Source organism: Macrosteles quadrilineatus, unplaced genomic scaffold (assembly GCF_028750875.1).
Source record: "Macrosteles quadrilineatus isolate MER2022 unplaced genomic scaffold, UCM_ALF_1.0 Scaffold_2__2_contigs__length_208266976, whole genome shotgun sequence".
Classification (NCBI taxonomy): domain Eukaryota; kingdom Metazoa; phylum Arthropoda; class Insecta; order Hemiptera; family Cicadellidae; genus Macrosteles; species Macrosteles quadrilineatus.
In genome coordinates, this window is record NW_026542595.1 from 198,591,923 (window position 1) to 198,619,257 (window position 27,335).

Here is a 27,335-nt window from a genome sequence, read left to right on the forward strand (position 1 = left end):
CTTCATCCATTATTCTAAGCCATATAGGAATCTATAGACTATCAACCAATTGGTATTTTAGAATTTGTTTTAGAACAATTTCACACTTATCCACCAGTTCACTCATCATTTTAATCCATTTAGTTAACCATCCGCTCACAATTAGAGAAGATATTTTGGGAAAAGTTATCTTTGAAAAATTAATTAGTTTATTTGTTATTTAAACTATTATTTGCTTGAACTAGTTAAAATGCTTTATTGTATTAGATATATTATTTTAGACAAATTCGTTATTTATTCAATAGATTATTCATTCTAGTGAAATTCCCACACCAGCCAGCGAATCATGTATTCTCGGCTTGTTCAGTATGTATTCATGAGAATTCATAATTAATCAATTAGTTATCAAATATTTTCCATTTGTGGAAGTAAATATTTTCTAATCTCCAGTTGTGATTTATTCCAGTAAATATTTTAGTTAATTCACTTTATAGGCCTACTATTCAGTAAACTATTCATTCATCCTTGGCTATCACAATTACTGTTATTGGTAATTTAGACAAATGAATTATTTAACGAGTTAATTTATTTTAAAACCTGTAATCATCCAACCATTTAGGATCCATAGTTAGTCGCATGATGATTAGTCATGACAGATGTAAGAACAGCCTCTCGCCCCATTAAGTGGTGTGTCACATTCGGCTAATTGGTCAAGAGAATCTCATTAAGCTGTCACTTCAAGACCTGCATGGCTTGATTACCTCTACAATGTAATATGCTTTTTGTCACAACGCCTCGCTTTGGTGTGGACAATTAGTTGAAGTGCTACATCCGGTTATGCAAAGCTCGGGTCTGATTATTATACTACAACGTTTTAATCTAATTAGATATTAATATATTGTTTAACCGTGCGTTTGATTTTATTGTGTGGTTAAAGGTGTTCTTTCGCTACGATGTTGGTTACAGAAATTGGCATTGGTAGGTGCACAGTTTTTTTTTTTTTTAGAAGAAAGTGTTAGTCTACTACTTAATTATGAAACCTACAGGGAGCTTTGGCCCCTTTCTCCAACTTCCACCCTACATTTCCTTCTCAATTCATAGAAAATGAATTGTGTATAACTTAATAATACTACAGTATAACAAAAATAGTAGAAGGGAAAGAATGTGCTGAATCACTTTTTAAAATTAAAAATATAAAACTGTAAATACCTCTAGTAGTATCAAGTGACTTTTTTTAATTAATTAACAATGATTCAAACTTAAAGGTTCATTTACAATTGGAATACCAAGCTGTTTAAGATCCCTTTCATCTTTGTAGTTGTAAAGAGTCAAAATACATTTACAGAACAAAAATATAAACCCAGTACAAAACATAAAATAAAAGATTATCCAAATTATAATCGTAGTGGACGATGTGGTGTAGCCGGCAAACATGGTTGAGTTATGATTATACTTCGTTCACAAAATTCAGGTGGTTTTGGGGAAGAAATCTATCCCCTTCACTTGACCCATACCTTTAAAATAGTAGCTCAATCGCTGCTAGTAACATACATTATGCACAAAAGAGTGGTGGGACTACTTCCTCTCAAACAGCCTAAATATTGTGAACAGAGTATAATCCCGCCATTAACATGAAGTTCCAAAACCCCATCCACTCTTGTTGTCTTTGGCTGGTCCTGTCCTCACACTGCCTCTACCATCTACTGCCCACGACACCCCGTCACAGTGCCCCATGAGAGACGATATTGCTGTATTATTATTACATTTGATTAAAAAGACAACCTGCCACTGAGTAAATTTCTAGGGATATTTTGTTACAATCATAATTTTTTTAATTATTTAGAATTTAGAGTGTTTTCTTTAGAAAAATTGGAATTTAGAGATTATGTTTATACTTATGTTTCATAAATTTTTTTTAAATTTTTGACGTTATTCAGCAACACTGAAAAGTGAACTCTAGAAAAAATTGAAACGTAAGGAAGACGAATCCCTTGAGGAAATAACCTTTTTTGTTACTAATTGCAGATGTGCTTGATCATGACTGATCTTGATGAGTTGATCAAGCAATGACAACTCAATTGTGAAAATTTGTTAAGTAGGACAGCTGAAAATACTTTAATACTTTCTTATTAAATGGTGACCATACAAAGTAGGTATTTTAAGCCAAGTATGAATGGAGATGAGTGTAGGATGAGTGGCGTGATCTTGTAGTCTTGTTAGTGACTAAGGCCGACATTCCTTAGACACAGCTGTTAATTAATAGCCAAACAGCTAATGGCAACTAAGGGACCTACAGTTTATAGTGGAATCCGAACCACATTTTTGCCTTGGTATATACGAATTGGTCTAATTATCAGGATAGTACTGCGGATAGTCGTAGTACTCACTCGTGCGGACGTTAATCCACACCAGGGAGTATCGCATCCACAGTCCATGCCTATAAATATCCACAATTCGTGACCTCCTAGTAGCTGGATTAAAGGGCGACGCCACCCGTCCCAAGAGATGTAACAGAGAAAACGCTTATTCTATTTAGTAGGATGTACTCTATTACGAGTAAACTTTTTTCGCACCTCACCTCCATTGTTGTGTCTTAGTCTGTACAACTACTATCTGCTTCCCTGTCTATCACTTCTCTCTGTTCTCCCCCTCTGTGTGAGATGTGTGGTAGAGCGCCGAGTGGCGCCGGCTGGCGGTGGAGTTGAAGTAGTTGGGTTTGTTCCAGGACCCCAAACTGCGTCAAATCGTCACCATGGGCTCACAGGACACGCTGGAGGAGAAGACGGTCACAATCTGCTGCGGCCCAGACTTTGTCAACCTCACGTTCTTTAACTTCTGCTGCACCAAGAAGGAGATTGCTCAAGTAAGTTCGGTTTGGTTGTTGGTGTTTTCAGTCCTTTTTGGCAATTGAAAAGGTTGACCTGATGTCATTTTACGGTCCAAGCTTCATTAGATTACTATTTGCCAGATATTTGTAGCCTGATGAGGCGAGACAATTGAACCAAAACACTACAGTTTGGGAGCCTACCAGTTGGTTTACTAATTACTTTGTCATCAGGCCACATGATTTAAATTAAATTCCAGGCATCCTCTGATCCTTATTTATATCTTATCTTGCCTAAAAAGGAATGTGCTGCAAATCTAGCACGCGTCCACACTGTTCTGCCCATGAATAGGCCAATCAAAAAACCCTAGATTTTCGGCCCTAGGGATGTAAAAACCTGCTTGGTCCCTAAATGACGATAACAGCTGGCATGGACAGCAATATCTAGCTTTCAGCCTTGAACACTTGTAAAACTGCTAAAAACATCATAAAATGAAAAGATAATAATGTTACAGCAGTAATACATTTATATTTAACAATTAGTCTGTTATGTATTCATTCATAAACCCATTAAAAAATTCAATGTTCTGGGTAACTCGTCAACCCCCAAACTCGACAACCTCTGGGTTTACAAATTTTTGAGTTTGTGAGGTTGTACCACAGTATTTTTGGATAAATCAAATAGATAACAACGTAAACCCTCTTTATTTACAGGTTATTTTATCGTCAGTTGCATTTGGTTGTCTTGTAAAATTAAGTTTGTAAATACGGGAATCCCCTTTGCCAACTTGAGTCGATTGTAAAAAGACTTTGATGACATGGAAAATGGAGGTGGAGATCAAGTAGGCGGTGCAATTTAGTGTAGATTCGCACATGGAGTGAGACTCGCCTGACCTGGCTTAAACCAGAAACCTCAGTGGCTGCTGTGGTCACCAGGCAGAACAATGTGCAGGCAGACCACAGACGTGCCATGTGTGCTGAACATTCCTTTTAGCCAAGGCAAATTGTATATAAGGATTAGAGGATAACCGGAATTACCAAAATATGTTATCCAAATCAATGATGAAGCTTGGCCATAAGGTCACATCAGATCAACCTTTTTCATTACCTAGTCAAGTTGTTTGTGCATTTAGGAGCTACATTTAAAACGTGTGGAGTTAGATCACTTAGGTTTTTGGTTTGTGTAAGAGGACAAGTTCACGGAAATATTTAGTTTTTATTCTAGCTTAATTTATTTTTTTGTAACGATTGTGTCCCAGGATTGTGAGTTACTTGAGTGGTTTACATACCTCAAAAGCCAACAAGCTTTTAGGTAACCTATAGGTTACCATGGTTTTATATTCGGTATATGTCTGTTATGCATTACCAAACTGTTTGCCAATTTGTCATGAAACTTTGGGATATTACGATATTACTCTGTGTGTATGTCTAGTAATAAAATAAAACTAAAAGAGTAGCCAAAACAAAACTTTGTTTCTCAACAAATCAAAAACAGTGCAAAACATTAAGTACATTAAGTAACAATCAAATGGATTGGTTAATAAAAAATGAATATAATTATATTCATCAAATTATTCCACTCAAATTTGAAAGGTAGCATCTGGTTGATGCATTTCCTCTATTTTCACCCATTGTGTATCCATATGAGATACATGAAGTTTACAATTCTTGCTAGCGCTTTCACAAGATACTAGTTCTTCCCTATTGCATTGTAACACAATGGTTTTTTTTCTATCTCCAATATAAAACGTCATACCTCCACGATTGCTTTCTTTCTTGTTAACTTTAAAGCTTTGAGCAGAGTTGCCTTTTACCATAAACCTACCAACCTTGTTCTTGTTATTCGTTAAAAAATTTTAAAGTAAGTATTTCTTTAGGAATATGAAAACTTAATTATAGACCACGACACTTGTGTTGATACATGGTAATCATATGAGTTACAGTATCTTAATATATGTTGGCGCTGAAGTATGCAAACCACTAATTATTTTTTGTATTTTGACTTTTATTTTAGAATTTGCCATTTTGTGATTAAGATTTTAACCTAGAACCTTTATTAGAACCTTTTAGGGTAAAATTTTGTCATATTTACCTGAAGTCAAGAAAAAAATAATAAATATAAACATGAAAATCCTATAAATTTTACCTATATAACCAAGATTAAAGATATGATTTTAATTGATATTTGCCCTTCTCTTACACATGTCGTTTAAAGTACCTAGCATTTTAAAATCTTCAACTGTTAAAACTAAACTTGAGATTTTGGTTTAGCCCTAAAAACTTATATCAATGTATTGAAATTGATTTAACACAAAGTCATTAGATCATTAGTTTATTATACAGCAAAACTATCCCTTAAGCTAACAATTTCAATAAACAAGTAGTACAATAAACGTCCAAAAATTATGTGAAGGAGACAAAAATATTCATTAAAATAAATTAAGAAAATTTTTTTAATTTTATTCAAAGTTGCACAGTTGAAGAAAAAAAATATATATAATAAAAATATCAGTATATTTATAATGAAGTCTGTTGTGAATTAATGTATTCTTGATATTCATAACTAAATTTTTTTCAACTAACGTTCTATTTTAATTTTTTAAATTTCTATTGGTTTTATTAAGAAGATGAAGATGGTTTTATCATTGTCAAACGAAGATAAGTGTATATTTAAATTGGGATGCTTCTGTGAATAATAAGCCCCAGTAACAGTATTCAGAAATCAAAATGGATTAAATTATTTCTTTCGTCTCTTATACTTACAAGTATTATACAAATCAGACCATACTATAAAAAAATCATGCTCAATTAAGTTTTACCTTTAAGATATACATTATACACCTAAACATGTCACTGCGTGATTACATTTATTGGTTATTAGGAACACCTTTTTCGCTAATATATTTTACAATTTCATAATTTCTAAGTGACAAGCTTATTTATTCAGTTAATGTTTTATTTGAGACTTTTCCCCTCATAGTATATCGCTTCATAAAAACAACATATTTCAAAAGTGTTCTTTATCTGCCACCGAAAATTAAAATGAAACACTGGTTTTGTATTCAAATGTAGCTGAAGATAAATTACACAGGCTGTAGTAGGTTCTTTATATTGCTGGTGAGTGCAACATTACATGATTTTCGCCTTGCTTTCATTCGTAGTAAAATAATTGTATCAAAAATGTTTAAAGTTTTAAAATCATAAAGAGTTATCCATGGTGGGTCATTTGTGTGATTCAAATTTTCTAATTTATGAAGGAAGCAAGCCAAATTATAGAAGTTTGACAACAAATTACGTTAAGCAACATTTATGTGGCATTAAGTTGGCTGATTTAACGTTGTCTTTCAAAGAGAACTATTTTTTCACTGGTACATCTTGGATATACCCATGGTTTTAATAACTTATATCACAGGCATTTAAAATGGGACTATTTCTCAAAACTATTTATATTTATGAAATTAAATTGTTTATTAGCAGCAAAACCCGGCTTTGCTTGGGTGAAATTATGCAATGTACAATAAGTGGTTATAGAATTAATTTTTTTCTGTTTTTATTTGTAGCACACGTTTCCTTAAATTGCAACTAAAATATTAACAGCAATTATATTATCCAGCTGATCATAATGTAAGCAAATGTGTTCTTCATAAGGATAACATGGTAACTTTAAAAGCAACTGGGGCAGAGCTCAAGGGACTTTTTCAAAAATGTAATATCAGTTTGCAAGTTTACACACCTAGACGATCATTTTGGTATATAATATGTGGGGTTAAGTCTTTAAAAAAAGCCTTATTGTTCACAAAGTTTCATGTAGCGTATTAATAATATAAATAGATAGATGAGCTTGTTATTTATTTACTAAATTGAGTTTCATTCAATTTTTGTAAACATCAGAAACTTAATTGGCTATTGATCATATTTCAATGAAAAAGTCTTTGTCATACAATATTTAGCCCTTGTATTCATAAAAATACATCAGTAAAAATAGTATGGTCGCCATTTAATAAGAAAGTATTAAGGAAAGTACAACCACAGATGGAGTAATATAATTAATAAAGTAATATATAATTATATTACTTCATCTATGGTACAACAATCAAGAATCATTTCAATACCAACCAATCTTAACAGCTTCCAATAGATCCTAGTTATTTCAAGCGACAAGTTATTGCAATCTAAAAACTTATTATAAAATGAAACGGACCCCTGTATCAGTTGGACTAATTGGAGTATAGAAATATATCAGTAATTTAAACTTCATATTTATATTGTTTTGACACAGTCATATCTAATGAAGCTGGCATTTTCAAATTACATGGTGAATCGTTTAATACATTTTAATCACTTGTTTCTTTATTAGTTAAAAATATAGAAGCAATTTTAGGAGCATAAAGACAAACAATATAGGTACAATTTTTTTAGTTGTGATCTAGTTAGATTAAAGAAAAGCTACTAATGAAAAATAAAGTTCATATAGGCCAAATGGGTATTTTCCAAACTCACATTTTATCTAACCTTCACTTTGCCTGCTAAACTTAAGATTATATTTGAAAGTGTCAGTTTGACCCTAATGATAAATTATACTTATATTCATAAAAAGTGTTCTCTTTGTTGTCTACAATTAAATTGAAGAAACAGTAGAATTATTCTCAAATCAGGATTTTAATATTAAATGTATTTTGTGATATCATAACATTAAATATTTAAAAGCATTTTTAAATGTCCTCCTAAACAAATTTGCTCTAAAATATTTTAGTGCAAGTTATCTTTTACTATCTAGTACATGGTATAATATAACCTAGTAATGCTACAGTCAGAGTGTTGAACGTGTTACAACATGATTTACTTTGACAGTTGCACAAGCAACAACAAAACCCTCTCAACACTGGGACCAGTGCTAATTATCTTATTATAATATTTCCACTAAACCTGTTAGCATTTCTAGTCTCCATTGTTTGTTTTACAACTTTGTGTTTCAAGCTTAAACATTGATTTTGTTATATATTTTAACATATTTGGTATAACTTTAAAATACAATATTTACAAACTGATAGACTTAAAGGCACTATTCTAAACTTACACTTGAATAATAAATAAGGATACCATTTTAGTCCATATTTGTTATACATACATAAGTTATCAATTTTCTTTCTGTAAATTTGTAGGTGGAAATGTTTTGTTAGCTGTTAAGGACTCTAAATCAATTAACAAAAACTGAACAGGATTACAACATGCATTTAAAACATAACACATAAATTTAGAAATAGCATGTATATAAAAATAATAAATTTGTATGTATTAATGAGTTTCTTTTTTCAATAACACACTGCAATAATATATTTGTTCCCGTTTTATTAAACTTTACATCTAACAATTTTGACAGCTAATAACTCAATATCTTAAACAACTATCATGTCAGTGACCTAATAATACCACACATAAATATTTAAATACAATTTAAAAAATTTTGTAGTTCCCACTTGTTTGGCATCGTGTGAAAAACCGTAGTACGACTGTATTTTCATTACCAGAAGTAGTAGAGTACAATGTACAATGTAGTTTGGCCCGAAGTCAAATTGAATTCACAGCTTACACTTACACATACATACACTCAGTAGTAGTAGACAGTAGTGTTTGGTATGTCAGTCCGCACTGTGTTGTAGCTCTGGACCGACACACTCCTCAAACTTGCCATCTCGCTGTACCAGCTCAACCTTCCAGCCGTTACGTTTCTACAAAAGGCGCACACCAAACTCTCCCTCATGTTGGATAAGGCGGGCAAAATACCATCGAAAAAGTGAGTACTTCGGTGGAAGGGGTGGTGATTTGTATTTTGTGTAGCAAATGTGTGTGTATTTTTTACTGGAAGGCAAGCTTCAAAGTAGACGGTTGAAACTTGGTTTTCAGAAGACAACCGTGTTGTTCAACTGGCAAAAATACTATTGGCTGGATTTCTGCAACGCCTCCATGTCAGACTGTATCTTTTCCAATTCTCACAATGAAAACCAAGATTCTAAAGTCTATTCTCCATTTTTGATGTCATAATAAATTGTAATTTTTATTTTATGTTTTTTTAGAGACGAGGATAGTGTCTAAGCTCAGAAGGAGTGATATAGGCAGCTCTCTCTTGTGTTAATCATTAGTATTAGTTTCAGTAATAGTACAAACTGCTTTTAAAAGCTGGTTGACCTGTTCTTCTGTCCTACAGGACAGCAGGATTTGAATCTGATGGCTGCATATCAAGACATTAAAAAGCAGAAAAACAAGATCACTCGACATAACTACAGTATTTTTTTATTGTTTTTGTGTATGGATATGATCCAAAGGCTAAATTAGTCTTTGCAGATTTTTTTACAATCCACTACTTTACATTAGAAATTTTAATTTTTTTTAAACCACCCTATGAAAAAGAAACTATTTAAGTAATTTGTGAAACTGAACCATTTATTTAAAATTGGTAGTTTTCCAACGTTTTAGCTTTTTATCTAAAGTAAATGGATACATTTTATTTTCACTCAGCGTAGAGCATTGACTCGAAGTTATGTGGAATATGAGTCTCTTGATAATATATATTCAATCCCATAAAGAAGCTGAGTTATGGTCAATGCTCCCGTAGGAGTTTTATTTCCCAGTTTATTACACCTCCCTTATATATATTTCCATAACAGTTTATTATGACGTTTAGGGAAGTATTTATATGTAAGTTGAGATGATCGTTTAATATATTCATAGGAAAATATGTGATTTTATTTTAATGTTAGCTAATGTTTAATCTCTTTATTTTCAGCATTGTAAAAATGTTTGCACAGAACAAAGAAGACAGAAAAAAAGTTGAAAAAGCATTGGACGCTTCAGGGTTTCCATCAGCAAAAGTGAGTATTGATAAGCAAAAGTAAAATATGTATTTGTAAATTTTATATTAAAAAATTTCAATATTATTTTATCTAGAATAAGTAGCTTGAACTGGTTTTAAGGTAAAAAATCTAACAGTTTTGTTGTGTAGGAAATGATTTTGTTTTGTTAAACAAATCTTTAAAAAGGTCCTGATAAAGTATAGTGTGTAGTTATCGAGCTTGGCAGTTAAATTTCAAAACTACAGCTATCTTAAGCTAGGATTAACAAACAAGGCACACATGTTGATGTTGCTTTAAAAAATATGAAATGCAAAAATAATCAAAGAGAATGTCTTTAAGCTAAAGAATCCATTGTGATATTTCCTTATCATTTAGTTATAAGCTGTAATAGTATATTTCGTACCTAGGGCCGAAAATGAGGTTTTGCCGGCTCGAGATAGTTTTTAAGTTCGAGACGAAGTCGAGAACTTAAATCGATCGAGAGCGGCAAAACCATTTCGGTCCGTGGTACGAACGCTATTTTTCACCACTCTATACCCTATTACCACTATTCACCACTATAATAATGCACACTGATAGTCAACACAACTAGAACTTAAAGGTTATGTGAAGAAATAATTTGAGGAATCAGCAAAAATAAAAATAAATAGTTGCTAGGCAACGGTGACAATAACACAATTCTATTGCAATGCTATGAATTTTGATTGTGTATTTAAAATGCATTCATGTTTTAAGTAAGTAAGCGGACAGCTGATTTTGCGGCCCCGGCCTGTAAAAACCTGCTCGGTCCCCAAATTACGATGACAGCTGGCATGGCCAGCAAAACGTAACTTTCAGCCACCAATTAACGCATGTAATACAGCCAAAAACATCATAGTGTGGTGAAAAGCACTTTTCACTACACTATGATGTTTTTGGCTGTATTACATACATTAATTTGTGGCTGAAAGTTACGTTTTGCTGGCCATGCCAGCTGTCATCGTAATTTGGGGACCGAGCAGTTTTTTACATCCCGGGGCCGCAAAATCAGCTGTCCGCTTGCATATTAATTACACAAACAGTATCCATAGCATTGAAATAGAATTGTTTTATTTTCACCGTTGCCTAGCAACTGTTTATTATTAGTTTTGCTGATTCCTGAAATTACTTCTTCACATAAAACTATCTCGAGCCGGCAAAACCTCGTTTTCGGCTCTAGGTACAAAATATACTATTTCATCAAAGGCATTTGTGGTACCTTCTTGGTCAATACCAATCGGCGTGGACACTAAAATTACTTCTTCACATAACTTTAAAGTTGCGTTGACTATCAGTTTTCATTATTATCATTGTGAATAGTAGTAGTGTGGTGAAAAATAGTGTTCGTACCACGGACCGAAAATGGTTTTGCAGCTCTCGATCGATTTAAAAATAATAATAATAAAATAAAAATGATTAAAGGTTGTGCGTTGTTGTGTTATTACTAAACCATATGTAACCATAGACAAAACGTGAGGAAGATAGAAAATATTATTTTATCCTACCCTGATAGTGACCAGGTCAATAATTATTTAAAGAAATCAAACTAATAAATCAAAACTAAAATTTGTCAAAGTATAATAATAGTTCTACGATATAAAGACATATTTATTGAAAAATTATGTTTGTGCGTACATAGGTGTGTATACCCCTGCATAAGCGCCATTGTGTTTGGTTAAGGTAGTTTAAGTAAAATGTCAGCAGTGTGACCTATAAGCAGACAATATAAGGGTGGGGATCCCATTGTTTTAGGCCTTTCAAAGCTCTTTGTTTCAGGATTCTTATTGTTCTGTTTTCTCTAAATAATAATCTCCCTGTCGGTTTATCAAATTGTATTTAATTTCCTTTAAGAAAGCAGCTTATCTTTACCCGAACAACAATTTTCAAATAATTGAATGGGAGAACCTTTATGAAACTAATTAGGCGTTTTTATTCGAGACATTATTATTTTGGATTTTAAAGACTAATACTTTTTAAGGGGAATTTAAAAATCCTATTTGTATGTTTTATAGATCAATTACTTATAATTTAGCAATTGTTCAAATATTTTTATCCTTTTAAGTTTAGTGAATTTTTTGCCAAGAGTAAAAACGTTGTTCTAAACACTGAAAACTTAAATTTGATATGTGTAATGTTATTGTTCAGATGATAAACATAAATGGTAGTCTATATAAGGTGCATTTTTACATTACACTATTTTACCATTTAAAATTGCAAATTTAAAATACAATTAGCGTATAAAAGAATTGGTTTCCTGAGGGGTAGAATTCAGCTAACTGTTTTCAAAATAACGTTATAAAACATAACACAGATAATTTGTGTCCTTGTTTTGTTTCTATTAGCCCCGGGGACTCTTAATTTTCTTGAGTAAGCTAGCACTGTATTCTCTTGCAAATAACTCCAATAATGTCTTTTCTTCAAAATATTTTGTCTTGAAAACCTACTGATTACACTAAACTCTTGGTAAAAATAGCGATTAAAAAAAATATAACAAAATAATCAACTCGAACTGGTAAATGGCCGTGTTTGGGGGCTGTTGCACTGTGCAAGTTTAAATATTTAATTTGAAAGCCATTGAGCGCCAGTGCTTAGTTAGTCACATGTATACATCGACATCGGATCAGTACAGGAGTGCAAGCATCAATAAATAAATGGGTGGATGAGTTTCCAATAGATTTGTGCAATAATCAATGAGTTGCTTGGTTGAATAATCAATAATGATCGTAATAGTAATCCTAATCTATATTTTATGAGGCTAACTCGTATCACGCTCGGTTGTAAGATATATGAGGATTATTAGACCTAAACATAGGTTTAGCAAAATAGCCGTTGAACCTTGAAACATCATGAAGATTCATTATAACTCTCTATGGAATTCACTATTCGTCAGCTCAAGATATGTTTGAAATATTTTTTTAGATTTTTGTAGTACTTCAAAAAAAAATATAATAATTATTTCAGGGTACTAAGTTGTTGTGCTTTATTTACTACTATAATTTAATATATCAGCAGCCCCATTGCGTGAACGCCTAAATTAAAACTATTCAATATATTTACACTTATACTGTAAACATTTGCAAGTACAATGCCAATATTTTTTAACAGTCATACTGGCCCCAATTGTCATTAGGCCCAATTAAAGACTTTTTCATGATCGCTTTGAAAATGTATTATTTTCATTAGAGATATGTTACGGTACTACAATTTTCTTTATTGGTAGACTGTAAGAAGGACTACAAGGTCTTAAGCTCGGCTCGTTTGAGAAGTACTCTCATTCCTTTTTATTTAATTAATTATAACATGAAACATTTGCAAGTAGTTGAATGTTTTGTACATTATCTTTTGGGGTTCACAAAATGAAGATTTTCAAATTGTTGTATGATTTCAGAATGATGCCATCAGTCCTCAAAAGTTTACATTTGAAGACTTTTTTACATTCTACAAAAATTTAACAGCAAGATCGGAAGTAGAGAAGATATTTGAGGAGCTGTAAGTAAATTTATTTACAGAGAAATCAAATCTCTAAATGACTTTGTTTGGTCCCTAGGGGTCATTGGTGGGAAATAGATTTTGGTTTGATAAGGACAAAAGCGATATTTTCAGAAGTTTCCAGTTGGTTTTTTACCATCCATTATTGGGTTACACCATAGCCTCCTCTAATACAAGGCTGTGGCGAGACAAAACTGCAACACTGCTGTCTCACCAAACCGAAACAGCTGTTGCACTAATTTAAAATGGAATGTATATTCAATGTTTATGTTTACACTTTTGTTATTTCTGCTGTTACCATGCCAATAACCATGCCGCTGTAACGTTGCCACACACCACACAGGCCTTAGAGGAGGCTATGGTCACACTCATACCTTTGCTAAGAAAATGTCTCCTATTCATGTGTATGGCAACCATAAAGGAGAATATTCAAAACAAATCAAAATCCAGGTAACAATTTTCCAAAAACAGAGATTCTCCTGTTTCCAGATGCGGGTCTACCAAGCGGAAACTGATGACAGCTCCACAGCTGGTGGACTTTCTCAACAAGACTCAGAGGGACCCAAGACTGAATGAGATCCTACATCCTTACGCAAACCCAGCCAGGTCGAAGGACCTGATCAGCCAATACGAGCCCAACAAGTACAACGCCATGAGAGGTAGGACTGACTTTGACTTTTGTGAGATTTCAGGAACATAACAGTTGAGAAATAGTTCAGAATTTTAAGACAGATTTTAAATACTATCATCATTAAATTGTAATATTTTTCATTATATATTCTTGTGTGTATTTACTCTTGCATCGTTCAATAAAACTGTCATTCAGGATACATGAAAAATTATTTATTCTATATTTCAACCTCTACATGTTGAGAATAACCTTCATCTGACAAAAAAATCATAAATTATAAAAGGATAGATTAAATGTAGTTTGATCAGGATGATTCCTTGTTACAAAAACCCCAAGGGGTAGGTCATATGGTATATGTACAACAGTTAAGACTGTTGGTAATGTTGTTGATATGTTGGTGTAGGTCAACTGAGTCTGGATGGCTTCCTGAGATACCTGATGAGCGAAGACAACCCTGTAATGGCCACCAGCAAGATAGACCTGTGTGATGACATGGACCAGCCACTAGCACACTACTTTATCAATTCTTCCCACAATACGTACCTGACAGGTGAACTCACTTCTGTATTAATAAGTCTCAGTAATCAAGACAACTTCATTACATTTTGAGGATAAATGGTGGAGAATTTTTGAATTCTTTTCAAATTATTCACTATTATGTTTTTGTTCAATTTATGCATGAAATATTTATTTTGGGAACTTCCCTTACGGAGGGTTGTGGGCTGCCGGGGCTGTCAATGCTTTGATGAAGCAGCAATCTACGTCTGAGAAGGACTTGAGCGTGGTATACGAAAGGCTTGTTTGAGTCACGTTACACTTAACTGTAGGCCTTGTAGTCTAGTTGACCTCTTCCCTTTTTGGTAGGGGTTTGCAGACCAGACTATTTTACTTCCACTTCCTCACTTAAAGCAACCGTTTGTAAAATATATTTATATAGAGACTCAATTACCTACTACCTAGCAAAACTTTAAGTACATTTTGTCCACTTGCAGGCCACCAGTTGACTGGAAAGTCCTCGGTGGAGATCTATAGGCAATGCCTGCTGGCAGGCTGCCGCTGTGTGGAGCTTGACTTCTGGAACGGACGCACGGAGGAACCAGTCATCGTACACGGATATACCTTTGTGCCTGAAATCTCGGCACGAGAGGTAAAAATTTTTACTTATATAATAAAACTGATGTGATACTTCTGCAATACCATGATATTCCAATTAAGCTAAAATGTTAACGCAAGATAAATGTTCAAAAGGTTTGCTTTCATTTAAATTTACAACCTTGATTTTTTTCCTGCCTAGGTGATAGAGGCTATAGCTGAGTCTGCTTTCAAGACGTCAGACTACCCGGTTGTGCTTAGTTTTGAGAACCATTGCAACCCGAGACAACAAGCCAAGATAGCTCAGTATTGCAGGGACTACTTTGGTGACATGTTGTTAGACACACCCCTGGACTCTCATCAGGTAAACAGCACTAAAACATTATCTACCACTAAAATTAATTTCTGTCGTGCAGTTTTAGGGGAATAAATCCATCCCCTGCACTTGATCTTTACCTTTAAAATAATACCTCAACAGCTGATTAAGCAACATACATTAAGCACACACAAAAATGTTGGGGAACTTCCCCTCAAATCGTCTAAATTTTGTGGAAAAAGTATAATACTGTCAGCAGTAAAGCTAGGTGATAATCTACTCAACCTCCTTTCTATTTTAACTCATGATTTACATAATCAAGGCTTCTTAGTTGTTTTGTTATTTACAGAATTATTGCAACAAATTTCACATTGAGCAGTTTTTTTTTTACTTTTCTTTGTTCTTTTTGGCCACCCATTTTTGCATAGAATTTCTTATTTAATGTTTTCACTACTAGGCCTATACAACTCTCAATGTGTTTTTTTTTTTTATTAGGCCTATTATTGTCCAGCTTTATTAGTGTTTATGTAACAAACAATCTTACAAAGTTTTTAGTATTTTCTCATCTGAGGGTGGAATAAGAAACATTGTTTTTACAGATCATAATGGTAAACGTCTACTATAATTCCTTAAATACAGTAAACTTAATCATCAAAAAGAACTTTGAACAAAAACAACTCTGTCCCAAACCCCTTCTATATAAATAAAATTAGAGTTTTGTCTGTACATTGCTGAGAATTATATACTTTTAGGTTATTTTTACGTTTTATACATTAAAGAAGCAGAAACGAGTCTTATCTCAATTTCTGTCTGTCTGTCTGTCTGTCCCTTTGTCTGTAACACTCAAGATGGCATTTTACGCAATCTTCTCCGTGAAAACCAGAGTACATATCAAGATCCAAGTCATTTTAATGTATTCACTGGATTGGCGAGAGTGTCTTTAGTGATTTAAATATAGCCTCACTACTTTGTAAATAAAATTACGGACGTTCAAAAATGCAGTTTTGTGCGATTTTTGTCAAATTTTCGTTCAATTTTTATCACATAATCGTCTATGAAATAACGAACAGCTGTTCGGATCAAGATTATTTTTTCTAGCTGTCAATGACATGTTTACAAATGTTGTTTACAAATACCGCAACTATTTCGAATCACGTTTTGAAAGCAAATCCCAACCAAGTGAGATTAAAAACGTTTTTCTTAAATAACGGATTTAATTAATCGCAAGTGCAATAATATAGTCTAATAGTGTAACCGTAAATGAAATTAAATAACTAGACATCGTCCAAATCGGAACCAGAAATTCTTTGAGTATAAAATGTTTCTTGAGTTTTGACAACCAGAAAGAAGAATACCTTGAATCAGTGTTGTATAGGGCTGTGACACTGAAATGATCGTCGCCAATAGCTTACAAAAAAGGTTTCCACTCATTGACGGCGCTTCAATGGCGATTGTGTAAAGTGTAAAGTAAAAAATCACAACTGCAGTGGGTGATTGTAACAGAGGTTTAACAGAGGAAGTGCTAAACTCGCTTTTCCAATGTGTCACTTTCTGTTTCTACTCACCGTGTGATGCAATCGCTGGACCATACAGCCAATAGGCCCATAGCTCATATCTTGGGTACGTAAGCCTACATATTTATTCATAACAACCTTTTTGACGACGATCCTTGATACCGGTACTTTTCCATAGAATACATGGCCTACCTACTTAAAAAATAAAATTACAAATGACCAAACCCCCAACATTGTGTGATTTTCGTCACATTTCCTTCTAATGTTAATAGATATACTAATCATTGTTTAGAGAATGCGTAATCTATTAAATAACAAAAAGTTGTTTGGGTAAGGTTGCTTCTTTTTCAAACTGACACCGATAAGTTTACGCTATAACTTTTTACGAGAAAATCCAAAAGCAAGAGATCAATAACCTCGGGACTAGATATTAATGTATTTAATTGGTCCGATTTACTGTAATTCTTAGGTAGGTTCTTACGTAGGTACTGGTTCTTTTCCTTAGAACCGGTAGTTTACAAATTATATATCGTTGGTGTTGCACATTATTTATTAGAGCCGTCCGTATTCAATTTAAGTGATGTCTTAACTCTGTATAAGTTTTGCTTTTTCTGCCTGGATTCCAAATCTTAGCTTACCCGGTATGCTAAGAAAATGATAACCTATTTGAGTAAAACATTTGTTGGGCAAACCATCATGAATTGTTTACGCCTTTATATTGTTTATGTATCAATAGTTCGTGGCCTTTGTTGGATTGTTGTATTGTGTTGTTTTGTTGTATGTTGGTAACGCATTAATGTCCTTATTTCTCAGTGTTTCACGGAATGGACAAGAGCACCTTTGATACTGAAAATGTCAACCGGAATAAAGTGTTAAATGGTGAGGTTGAGGTAGTACTTTAAATACGTTTAAGTTAACCGATGTGGAAAGTAACTTTCAATTATAGGCCTACTTTAGGGCTACGCTTCATGGATCTATAAAACATTTTTAAGTTTAATCATTGGACATATGGACCAACATATGGATCCGGGTGACATTTAATTGCGAAGCATTTATTTTGGCTTGAACTGTCAGATACTGTATTTGCGAAGGTTTATATATAATATTTTTGCCAGCATATCTGCAAATATGCAAACTAATTGCTGTTCTTAATCTTAATATAAGAAGGTTTCAACTGACTACTATAAGATCCCCGTGCGTAGAACGGGCACACAGCTAGTTTTTAAATAAATAACTAAATAATGTTATCAGCTGGAACCAGGCGTTCATTTGCCCCCTCCTGGACTACTCAGACGCAAGATCATCATCAAGAATAAGAAGAAACATCACAAGAAGTCAGTGGCCAGTGGGAAAGTGGCAGCAGGCAATGGAGACGTACAGCATGTGGGACCCGTGAGGCAAGGCAGCAAAGACAGTGGACAAGAAGAGGACGACAATGGTAAGTCCACAACAATGTAACAACTTTGTGTCAGGAAATTCACATTGAGTATTTCAATACACAAATTAGTGTTTTTGTGACAACTCTTCACCAACCATAGAAATTACAACAAAATTTGGGACTTATGTCTCCACACAAATCAAATCCCAATACTGTACTAATAATAGCTAATAGGTATCAGCCGATAACTCATTAGGCCTAAGTGCAGCTTAAGATCAACAAATATTTTAGAATATAATCACTAACTTTGGTATTTCATAGGTGACACCCCATCTATATGGATCAGCTTTAGCCAAATTCTACATCCTCTCATTTTTTGGTACTTTGATAAATTATGTGACATGCCAGATGGTATAGCTAACAGAAAGTGTTTCTTTCAGCTTTTTTACTTAAAAAGTTGGCGAATTCTTCAAAAATCATTAACTGACATCAACTTACTGTACTGTTTGCTATCCATAACTACAACCTTTGCCCATGTCCACTCTAAAACAGGCTACAACCTTACCATGGGTATGACATATCTAGTTCTATCAATAATCAAAGCGTGTTGGATAATCCAGTGGCAATTGTATTTACAGTGGATCAAACGTAGAAGCTTTTTAATGGTACAGAACTGGACCCCTCTATCCTTAATCATTGCGCTTTTAATGATCCTCTCTAAACTAGCTGATCTTTTTAATACACAACCTAGTATCTCAGCGTTGTATCTAATCCAACAGATGAAGACAGCAGCAGCAGCAGTAGTGGGGAAGAAGAGGAAGGTGCCAGTGTGTCGGAGATGAAGATGCAGTTGCAAGAGAAACCTCCGGACAAAGTGTCTACAACTAAGGAGACGGAGGCTGTGGCGGAGATATCTGCTCTAGTCAACTACGTGCAGCCTGTACACTTCACGTCCTTCGAGGTCTCAGAGAGTGAGTAATCTTTGGGAATTGATATGAAAATATTCGTATTTAGCGTTTCATCAGATTTTTAACCGACTTCCCCACTACCAACAAAAGGAGGAGGTTCTCAATTTGTTTGTGGCGATGTTTTTTTTTCTATGTATGTTCACCAATTTCTCTGTGATTCTTTTACCGATCAGTGTGGTTTCACCACCAAAATAACCAGGAGAGTTTCTATTTGGTACCTTATATATTATGTTTAAGTATAATATTTGTTTCGGTGAAAAATTCTGAAAACCTTAAATATTCAACATTTATTTTGTTTACATTTGTGCAGATTGTTTACATTTGTGCAGAGAAGGCAATAAATAATGATAACATTCCTACAGCTGTTAGTTGAAACCATTTAAATGAAGCTAGAGACAATTCTTCATGAAACAGTTGCTTCATATTGATCAATAAACTATTTCTTGCCATGCATTTTGTTTTGGTTACTATAAAAAATGTATTTTAACGTTTGATCTGATTTGTGTATACAGTAATTCTGTTTTTAGTATTGAATATTCTGACTTAAACAAACATATATGTTTCAGTGAATAGCTGTATGATATTGACAAATAAAGGTGTATTGTGAAAACCAAAGCATTTGTAAAACAGGTCTAAATATAAATTAAATGCAATTTTTCCTTACACGACCTAAGAAGTGTGACAGTGCATAATCGTTAATTGTCTTAAAAGTGTTAAATATTTTAATTACTAAACATGCATTTGCAGGTGTGGAATGTTTATTGATATTCTCTACCCAGTTACTATATCATATCAATACTATTATGCCTGCTTCGGAAAGTCCTAGAGGAAGATGATTTGCAATTTCGACTAGGCTATATCTTGATCAAACAAAACCACCTACTAGTCCAGGACCTGACTAGGGTTCTGTGTGCATGTCGTGTATAGAGAATTTTGCTTTTGCATTTCAATATAGGTGTCTTAGGAAGTGTTTTCCACTCGGGTGTCAAGTTCGCACCTGGTACGTTTTCGAGCTATGACGTCATAAAGATGGCGGCTCGGCAATTTTTAAATGCGTATATTTCGCAAACCGTTTAACGGATCGGTATGATTCTTTTTTTGTTTGAAAGATATTTTTACAAACTATCTTTTTTGTATTTACACATTTGTTGTAAACTTAATATTCACCGCACAATATTGAAAAACGTCGTTTTTATTGTTATTATATTTATTGTTTTGCTTATAATTTCTTAACCGCTGATAAAATCAAATACCACCCGTGGCAAAGGTTTCAGATAATTCTATACCCTTTCCAATGATACCAAACAATATGTGATTGGACCTAAAAATAAAGCAAAGAGATTGAATAAACCGTAAAAAAACACTGAAAGTGGTGTACGGTCCGGGAAAGATTTAGTCCTGGACATGACTAGGGTTCTGTGTGCATGTCGTGTATAGAGAATTTTGCTTTTGCATTTCAATATAGGTGTCTTAGGAAGTGTTTTCCACTCGGGTGTCAAGTCCGCGCCTGTTTCGTTTTCGAGTATGACGTCATCAAAATGGCGGCTTGGGCAATTTTTAAATGCGTATATTTCGCATACCGTTTAACGGATCGGGGTGATTCTTTTTTTGTTTGAAAGATAATTTTACAGGAAATGTTTTTTGTATTTACACTTTTGCTGTCAACTTAATATTTATCTCACAATATTAAAAAACGTGGTTTTTAATGTCATTGTTTTTTAAATTTACCTCATAACTTGTTAAACGCTTATAGAATGAAATAACTACCCATTACAAAAGTTGTAGATAATTTTATGCCCTTTCCAACGATACCAAACAATTATTGTTTAAAACTAAAATTAAAGCCAAGAGATTAAATAAACCATTAACTAACACGTAACATGGTAGAAAGTCCGGAAAATATTGCGGCTTGAACAATTCTTTAAATGCGTATATTTCGCATACTGGTTAACGAACCGGGATGATTCTTTTTTTGTTTGTAAGATATTTTTTAAGCCTATCTTTTTTGTCTTTACACTTTTGTTGTTAACCTACTATTTATCCCACAATATTAATAAATGTACATTTAATTGTTATTTTTATTTTACTTTTGCTAATAACTTTTTGACAAATAGTAGGTTAACAACAAAGGTGTAAATACAAAAATGATAGGCTTAAAAAACATCTTACAAACAAAAAAAGAATCATCCCGGTTCTTTAACCAGTATGCGAAATATACGCATTTAAAGAATTGTTCCAGCCGCAATATTTTCCGGACTTTCTGACATGTTAAGTGTTTGTTAACGGTTTATTTAATCTCTTGGCTTTAATTTTAGTTTCAAACATTAATTGTTTGGTATCGTTGGAAAGGGCATAAAATTATCTACAACTTTTGTAATGGGTAGTTATTTCATTCTATAAGCGTTTAACAAGTTATGAGGTAAATTTCAAAAACAATGACATTAAAAACCACGTTTTTTAATATTGTGAGATAAATATTAAGTTGACAACAAAAGTGTAAATACAAAAAACATTTCCTGTAAAATTATCTTTCAAACAAAAAAAGAATCACCCCGATCCGTTAAACGGTATGCGAAATATACGCATTTAAAAATTGCCCAAGCCGCCATTTTGATGACGTCATACTCGAAAACGAAACAGGCGCGGACTTGACACCCGAGTGGAAAACACTTCCTAAGACACCTATATTGAAATGCAAAAGCAAAATTCTCTATACACGACATGCACACAGAACCCTAGTCATGTCCAGGACTAAATCTTTCCCGGACCGTACACCACTTTCAGTGTTTTTTTACGGTTTATTCAATCTCTTTGCTTTATTTTTAGGTCCAATCACATATTGTTTGGTATCATTGGAAAGGGTATAGAATTATCTGAAACTTTTGCCACGGGTGGTATTTGATTTTATCAGCGGTTAAGAAATTATAAGCAAAACAATAAATATAATAACAATAAAAACAACGTTTTTCAATATTGTGCGGTGAATATTATGTTTACAACAAATGTGTAAATACAAAAAAGATAGTTTGTAAAAATATCTTTCAAACAAAAAAAGAATCATACCGATCCGTTAAACGGTTTGCGAAATATACGCATTTAAAAATTGCCGAGCCGCCATCTTTATGACGTCATAGCTCGAAAACGTACCAGGTGCGAACTTGACACCCGAGTGGAAAACACTTCCTAAGACACCTATATTGAAATGCAAAAGCAAAATTCTCTATACACGACATGCACACAGAACCCTAGTCAGGTCCTGGACTATACATGGCTTGCACCACTTTTAGCTGAACCAATCTTTCATATACATATTTCATTTACAGATGTGGAATGTTTATTAATATTCTCTACCCAGTTACTATAACATATCAATACTATTATGCCTGCTTCGGAAAGTCCTAGAGGAAGATGATTTGCAATTTCGACTAGGCTATATCTTGAGCAAACAAAACCCCCTACATGACTTACACCACTTTTAGCTGAACCAATCTTTCATATAATATTTTCCAAAGGTACTATACGAAAGGTACTATGGTGTTAACGACCAATTTTCCACTTTTGAGAGATTTTTTAGTGCTGGTAGCTAAACTGGAGGAATAACTTTCGTATTGTTCCAAAAGGCTTGAGACGTTACTGTATTTCTTTTTATAATGTAGAAGTACACTGATTGCAGGAAACAATGATGTCTGACATTTCAATGTATCTAGAAAAGACAATTAGTTTTTCATTAGGCCTAATGTAATGGACAACTCTTTCTTTCTTAAGGAATATCTAAAAATTTTTATTTTCATACCCATTGATTATGTAACCTGAACAGGTGACTAAAGCAGTTTTAAAATAATGATTGTTCTGTGGAACTTTTGATTGTTTCAAACAGTTTTGCCTGTCAAAACAACCTCAAGTAATTGATATATAAAAAATTATACAGTCACTAAAAATCATGAAATAATTTATTTTTGTAAAAAAATACAACCGACTTCAAACGCTCTAAAAAGAAGGAAATAATTTCAATAAAGTAAACTTTTGTGTATTAGGCAAGCTCACGTATTTCAAGTCGGCGCGGCTCAAACTGCAAATATGATTGAAATTAAATATTGTGTGTGTATTTTGAAAATCAATAAATTGTAGCTGGATAACATAAATATATAAAAACATACTGAACTGTTTTGTTTATATATTAAAGGAAATATTTTCTTTTTTTTTATGTTTACTTCAGAATAAATATATTATGAAAATAACACACACTTATGTTCTATATGAATAGGAAAATAATTTAGTTTGATATTATGATAGGGAAAAGAAGCTAGTTTGGTATTAAAACGTTACTTTTCCATGTTAGAAACATTCAAATGCGTTATAATCTTATTAAAGATGCTCGTTAATACCACTATAATGCCGATCTCTGATTACGGTAATAAAATAACACTTAACGCATAACTATGAAAAAGACATGCAGATTAGCAACTTTAGTTATAGTCACCTGCAATATGGACACCCTCTTTCAATTTTGTATCAAAAATCATCATAGAGCCGCGCCGACTTAAAATACGTGAGCTTGCCTAATACAAAAGTTTACTTTATTGAAATTATTTCCTTCTTTTTAAAGCGTTTGAAGTCGGTTGTATTTTTTTACAAAAATAAATTATTAGAACAATGTTAACTTACTAAACATTTTCTTTTGACAAATTTTTTAATGTTTTCTGTGTGTAACTGATTATAAGCTATCATATAGCCCATTGTACATTGTGGGTAAAAAAAGAGAATAATCCGTCCTAATCTTATAAGAGATTCTTAGGAAGTGAGGCATCCCAACAGGGCATGTCCTTTGATGACTAATCTAATTTTGGATAGGAAGCTGCTAGTAAAGTTGTTTACATATTTGTAAAACCAATAACCGTTGAAGTAGCTATGGCATTGAACTTTATGAAAAAACTGTTCTGCAAATGATGCATCTGTATACAATATTGATAATATTTCTATGCTTATTATTTTATATCAATGTGTTAACGTAACAGAAAAAAACCGTTACTACGAGATGTCTTCGTTTGACGAGAAGCAAGCCACGACGCTGTTGAAGGAACATCCGATAGAGTTTGTCAACTACAACAAGCATCAGCTGAGCCGGATATATCCTGCCGGGACTAGGTTCGACTCTTCCAACTTCATGCCTCAGGTGTTCTGGAACGCAGGGTGTCAATTAGTGGCCCTCAACTACCAAACACTAGGTGAGTTGAGGTGACAGGTGATATTATAAAGTCAAACTCAATTATTTTGTCCCACGTTGACACACTTTTTGTGAGTATTTCAAGCTGAATGTAAATGAAGGGTGAGTGTAGATGTGATACAACGCATCCACAAATTCATCGATTTATCAAAATCAGTTGTGCAAGATAGAAGATACATAATTGAGTGTTAATCAAACTATTTCCATACACTCAAAACGAGGTAAAATTCACGGGTAACCATAAACTAACTCTGTTTCGATGATTTTCAGTGTCACTCTTTTACAAATCTGACCATCTTTTGAATATATTGCCAATTTTAGATTAGCACGTTCGCTACTGCAATACTACGAAATTTTTCATTCACGTGGACCAGCGACGCACATATGCGTCGGCCGGGTTCCACCCATAGACTGCCGTCGCATATATGCGTCGGCTAGTCACATTAAAATAGGCTGCCGTCGCATATTTGATATTTGCGTCGGGGTTCTAATGTTATTAAAATGCTTATATCTTTGTAACGGTCTATTTGAAGGCACTGATTTACCTGCAGTGGTCTGCAGAGATGTCTGACGCACAACTGCGTCGCTTGGTCTGTGGATATGATGATTGGTGACGTCATATGATAGTTGGAAAAACTGGTCTTTACTTTTCTGCATCACTGTTTGTATGTATGCAGTATGTATGCTGAATTATCCTATGTAGCTTTTATATTTGTTCAGTTATAAACTGTTCTTGATCAATCTGTTTTTTATTTTACTTACTTTCACCTCAAAACACAAAAAATGAACTGTCACATATATGCGAAGTTTGGTCTATTTCAAGAAAGCTATGATAATTTTCACTGTTGTCTTCGCTGTAGACCGGGCGTCGCAAATATGGGACATTAAAAAAGGTTATTAATAATACAAAAAAACAAGAATACATTATTTACAAACACGATTGTAGCGTATTACAATGTAAATGATCACTGTTACAGGTTTTCGCCCGTGGTCTGTGTACTGTTATCCAAGTGACAGCCGGTCTGTGTGTAAGATTCAAATGTATACCTCGGTCTGTGGCAATGACCGCGGCGTCGCATATATGCGACGCTCAGTAGCAAACATGTTGGAACCTAATAGATACACACAACATAACTCTCATAATTATGTGATTTTTGTCTATCTACAACTTCTGGACTCAAATACTCACAGATATGATTGAAGAAAAAAAAACTCTTTTTCCAAACAAATAAGCTGCTCCTCAATAAGCTAAACGGTATTCCTTTAAAAGTATAACCTAAATATCTCACTATATTGATGATTTCTTCTCCATTCCCAGACCTAGCGATGCAGCTGAATCTGGGCATTTTTGAGTACAACCATCGTAGCGGATACCTGCTGAAGCCGGAGTTCATGAGGCGTAGAGATCGCAGGTTCGATCCCTTCGCTGAGTCCACTGTGGATGGCATCATCGCTGGCACTGTATCTGTCCAGGTATGATCATTGGTTATGGCATCCCAAAAATCTTGTTGGCATAATTTAGCTTGTTTTCATTAATTTTCAACAATCAGATATGTATATGTAAGAAATTTGTCCATCTGAAAATAACCAAACGTTTGTAAATTCAGATAGAAATTCATTGATTTCAAACTAAACGTTTTAGGATTTTTTGGCAAAAAAGATCCATTGTTCTGCTAGCTTAATCTTAGAAAGTTATAATGCTTATAAATATTAGCATATATATACTGTATTTATATGAAATTTTGTTACAAACGTGTAAACCTACGTTTATTCAAACGAGTTCGCGAACCAACATAATCGGACCATGGGAATGGGGTTTTATGGGGTAAAAATGGGTTTTACCAATTTTTGACCCTAAAAGCAAAAAGTTCTTCAATTTCTTCCTAAACCATTTTGTAGAGCTTAAAAAAGAAATAATTTAGTAAATTGAAGCACCATTGTATGCCTTTGGCCGCAGAGAAAATTAAAAAAAAAGTGTAATTTTAAATTCCCATTTCAATTCTTATGGAGAAAATGAAAACTGTTTTGTAGTTAACTTGTTTATGGATGTTGATAACATTTGGCAAATATATTTATTTTATCCTATACTACTGACGTATCGTCAAAAGACACATTTTACCTTCCCCGTAGCAGCAAACCTAAGCACTCGTTGAATCTAATGTTATTTAAATTGGGAATAAGTTTGTCTTATTTTAGTAAAAATTTAATCAGACAAGTTAAAATTTGCTTGGTCTGCAGGTTTGCTGCGGCGGGGGTATCAGATTAAAGTTTGTACCGGTAGGTAAACATTTTAAAATCCACTCACTTCCATTAGATATATTAGTAGTTGCTATAGACAAAATTAAAATACAACAAAGAACTAAGTATCCATAGAGACAAATCATTTTACAGAGATATATCTTACAAGTGGCATCAATAAAAATTTACTCTAGTTGAATATTTCTGAACAGTAAACAAGCAATGGACGTGATTCGTATTCTGGTGGTGCTAGCAGCTGTGGGTTTTGGCGTGACAATAGGTTGGATTTTGGAGCAGTTATTAGATTTAGATTAATAGATTGACCACCTCCACCAGCTCCTTTCATCAATCACCTGCTCTAATAGATTGACAAGACCTTCCTCCCACCCCCACAACATCTGGGGGTGAAGGTGCTGCAGAGGAAGGAAAAATGAAGCAGAGATTTGAAATGCAGCAACGAAAAGAAACACCATGTGGAGACAAATACCCAACCTTGACAACAAATACCCAACCTTGACAACAAATACCCGACCTTGACAACAAATACCCGACCTTGACAAAAATACCCAACCTTGACGAAACATAACCTATCATTAGCCTAAGCAACAGGAACCATAGAAAGTTTTCAAATTGAATTGAAAGACGTATCAAGAAACAAAACACCTGACTTAGGAGATCCTGGGGCATCAACTATGAAACCTTTTTCAATAAACGTTGTTTTCTATTGGATATTTTTTAATTTATTATTTTATATATACATAAGTCCGTAGTAAGGATCACAGTAATAGGTTATAGAAATACGACATCGGATGT

At 33.6% G+C, this 27,335-nt stretch overlaps 1 protein-coding gene across 1 annotated transcript in view; it reads left to right on the forward strand.

The window, feature by feature from the left end:
- LOC128986127 (1-phosphatidylinositol 4,5-bisphosphate phosphodiesterase classes I and II) overlaps positions 1 to 27,335 on the forward strand; it is a 137,404-nt gene that overhangs the window by 97,740 nt on the left and 12,329 nt on the right. Inside the window, exons 4-15 of the mRNA XM_054406281.1 lie at positions 2,705 to 2,842; positions 8,464 to 8,597; positions 9,588 to 9,672; positions 13,061 to 13,161; positions 13,651 to 13,820; positions 14,196 to 14,342; positions 14,785 to 14,939; positions 15,087 to 15,248; positions 17,966 to 18,152; positions 18,872 to 19,063; positions 24,076 to 24,285; positions 25,603 to 25,757. Coding sequence (XP_054262256.1) covers positions 2,705 to 2,842; positions 8,464 to 8,597; positions 9,588 to 9,672; positions 13,061 to 13,161; positions 13,651 to 13,820; positions 14,196 to 14,342; positions 14,785 to 14,939; positions 15,087 to 15,248; positions 17,966 to 18,152; positions 18,872 to 19,063; positions 24,076 to 24,285; positions 25,603 to 25,757 — 1,836 coding nt within the window. The remainder of the gene's footprint in view (positions 1 to 2,704; positions 2,843 to 8,463; positions 8,598 to 9,587; positions 9,673 to 13,060; positions 13,162 to 13,650; positions 13,821 to 14,195; positions 14,343 to 14,784; positions 14,940 to 15,086; positions 15,249 to 17,965; positions 18,153 to 18,871; positions 19,064 to 24,075; positions 24,286 to 25,602; positions 25,758 to 27,335) is intronic.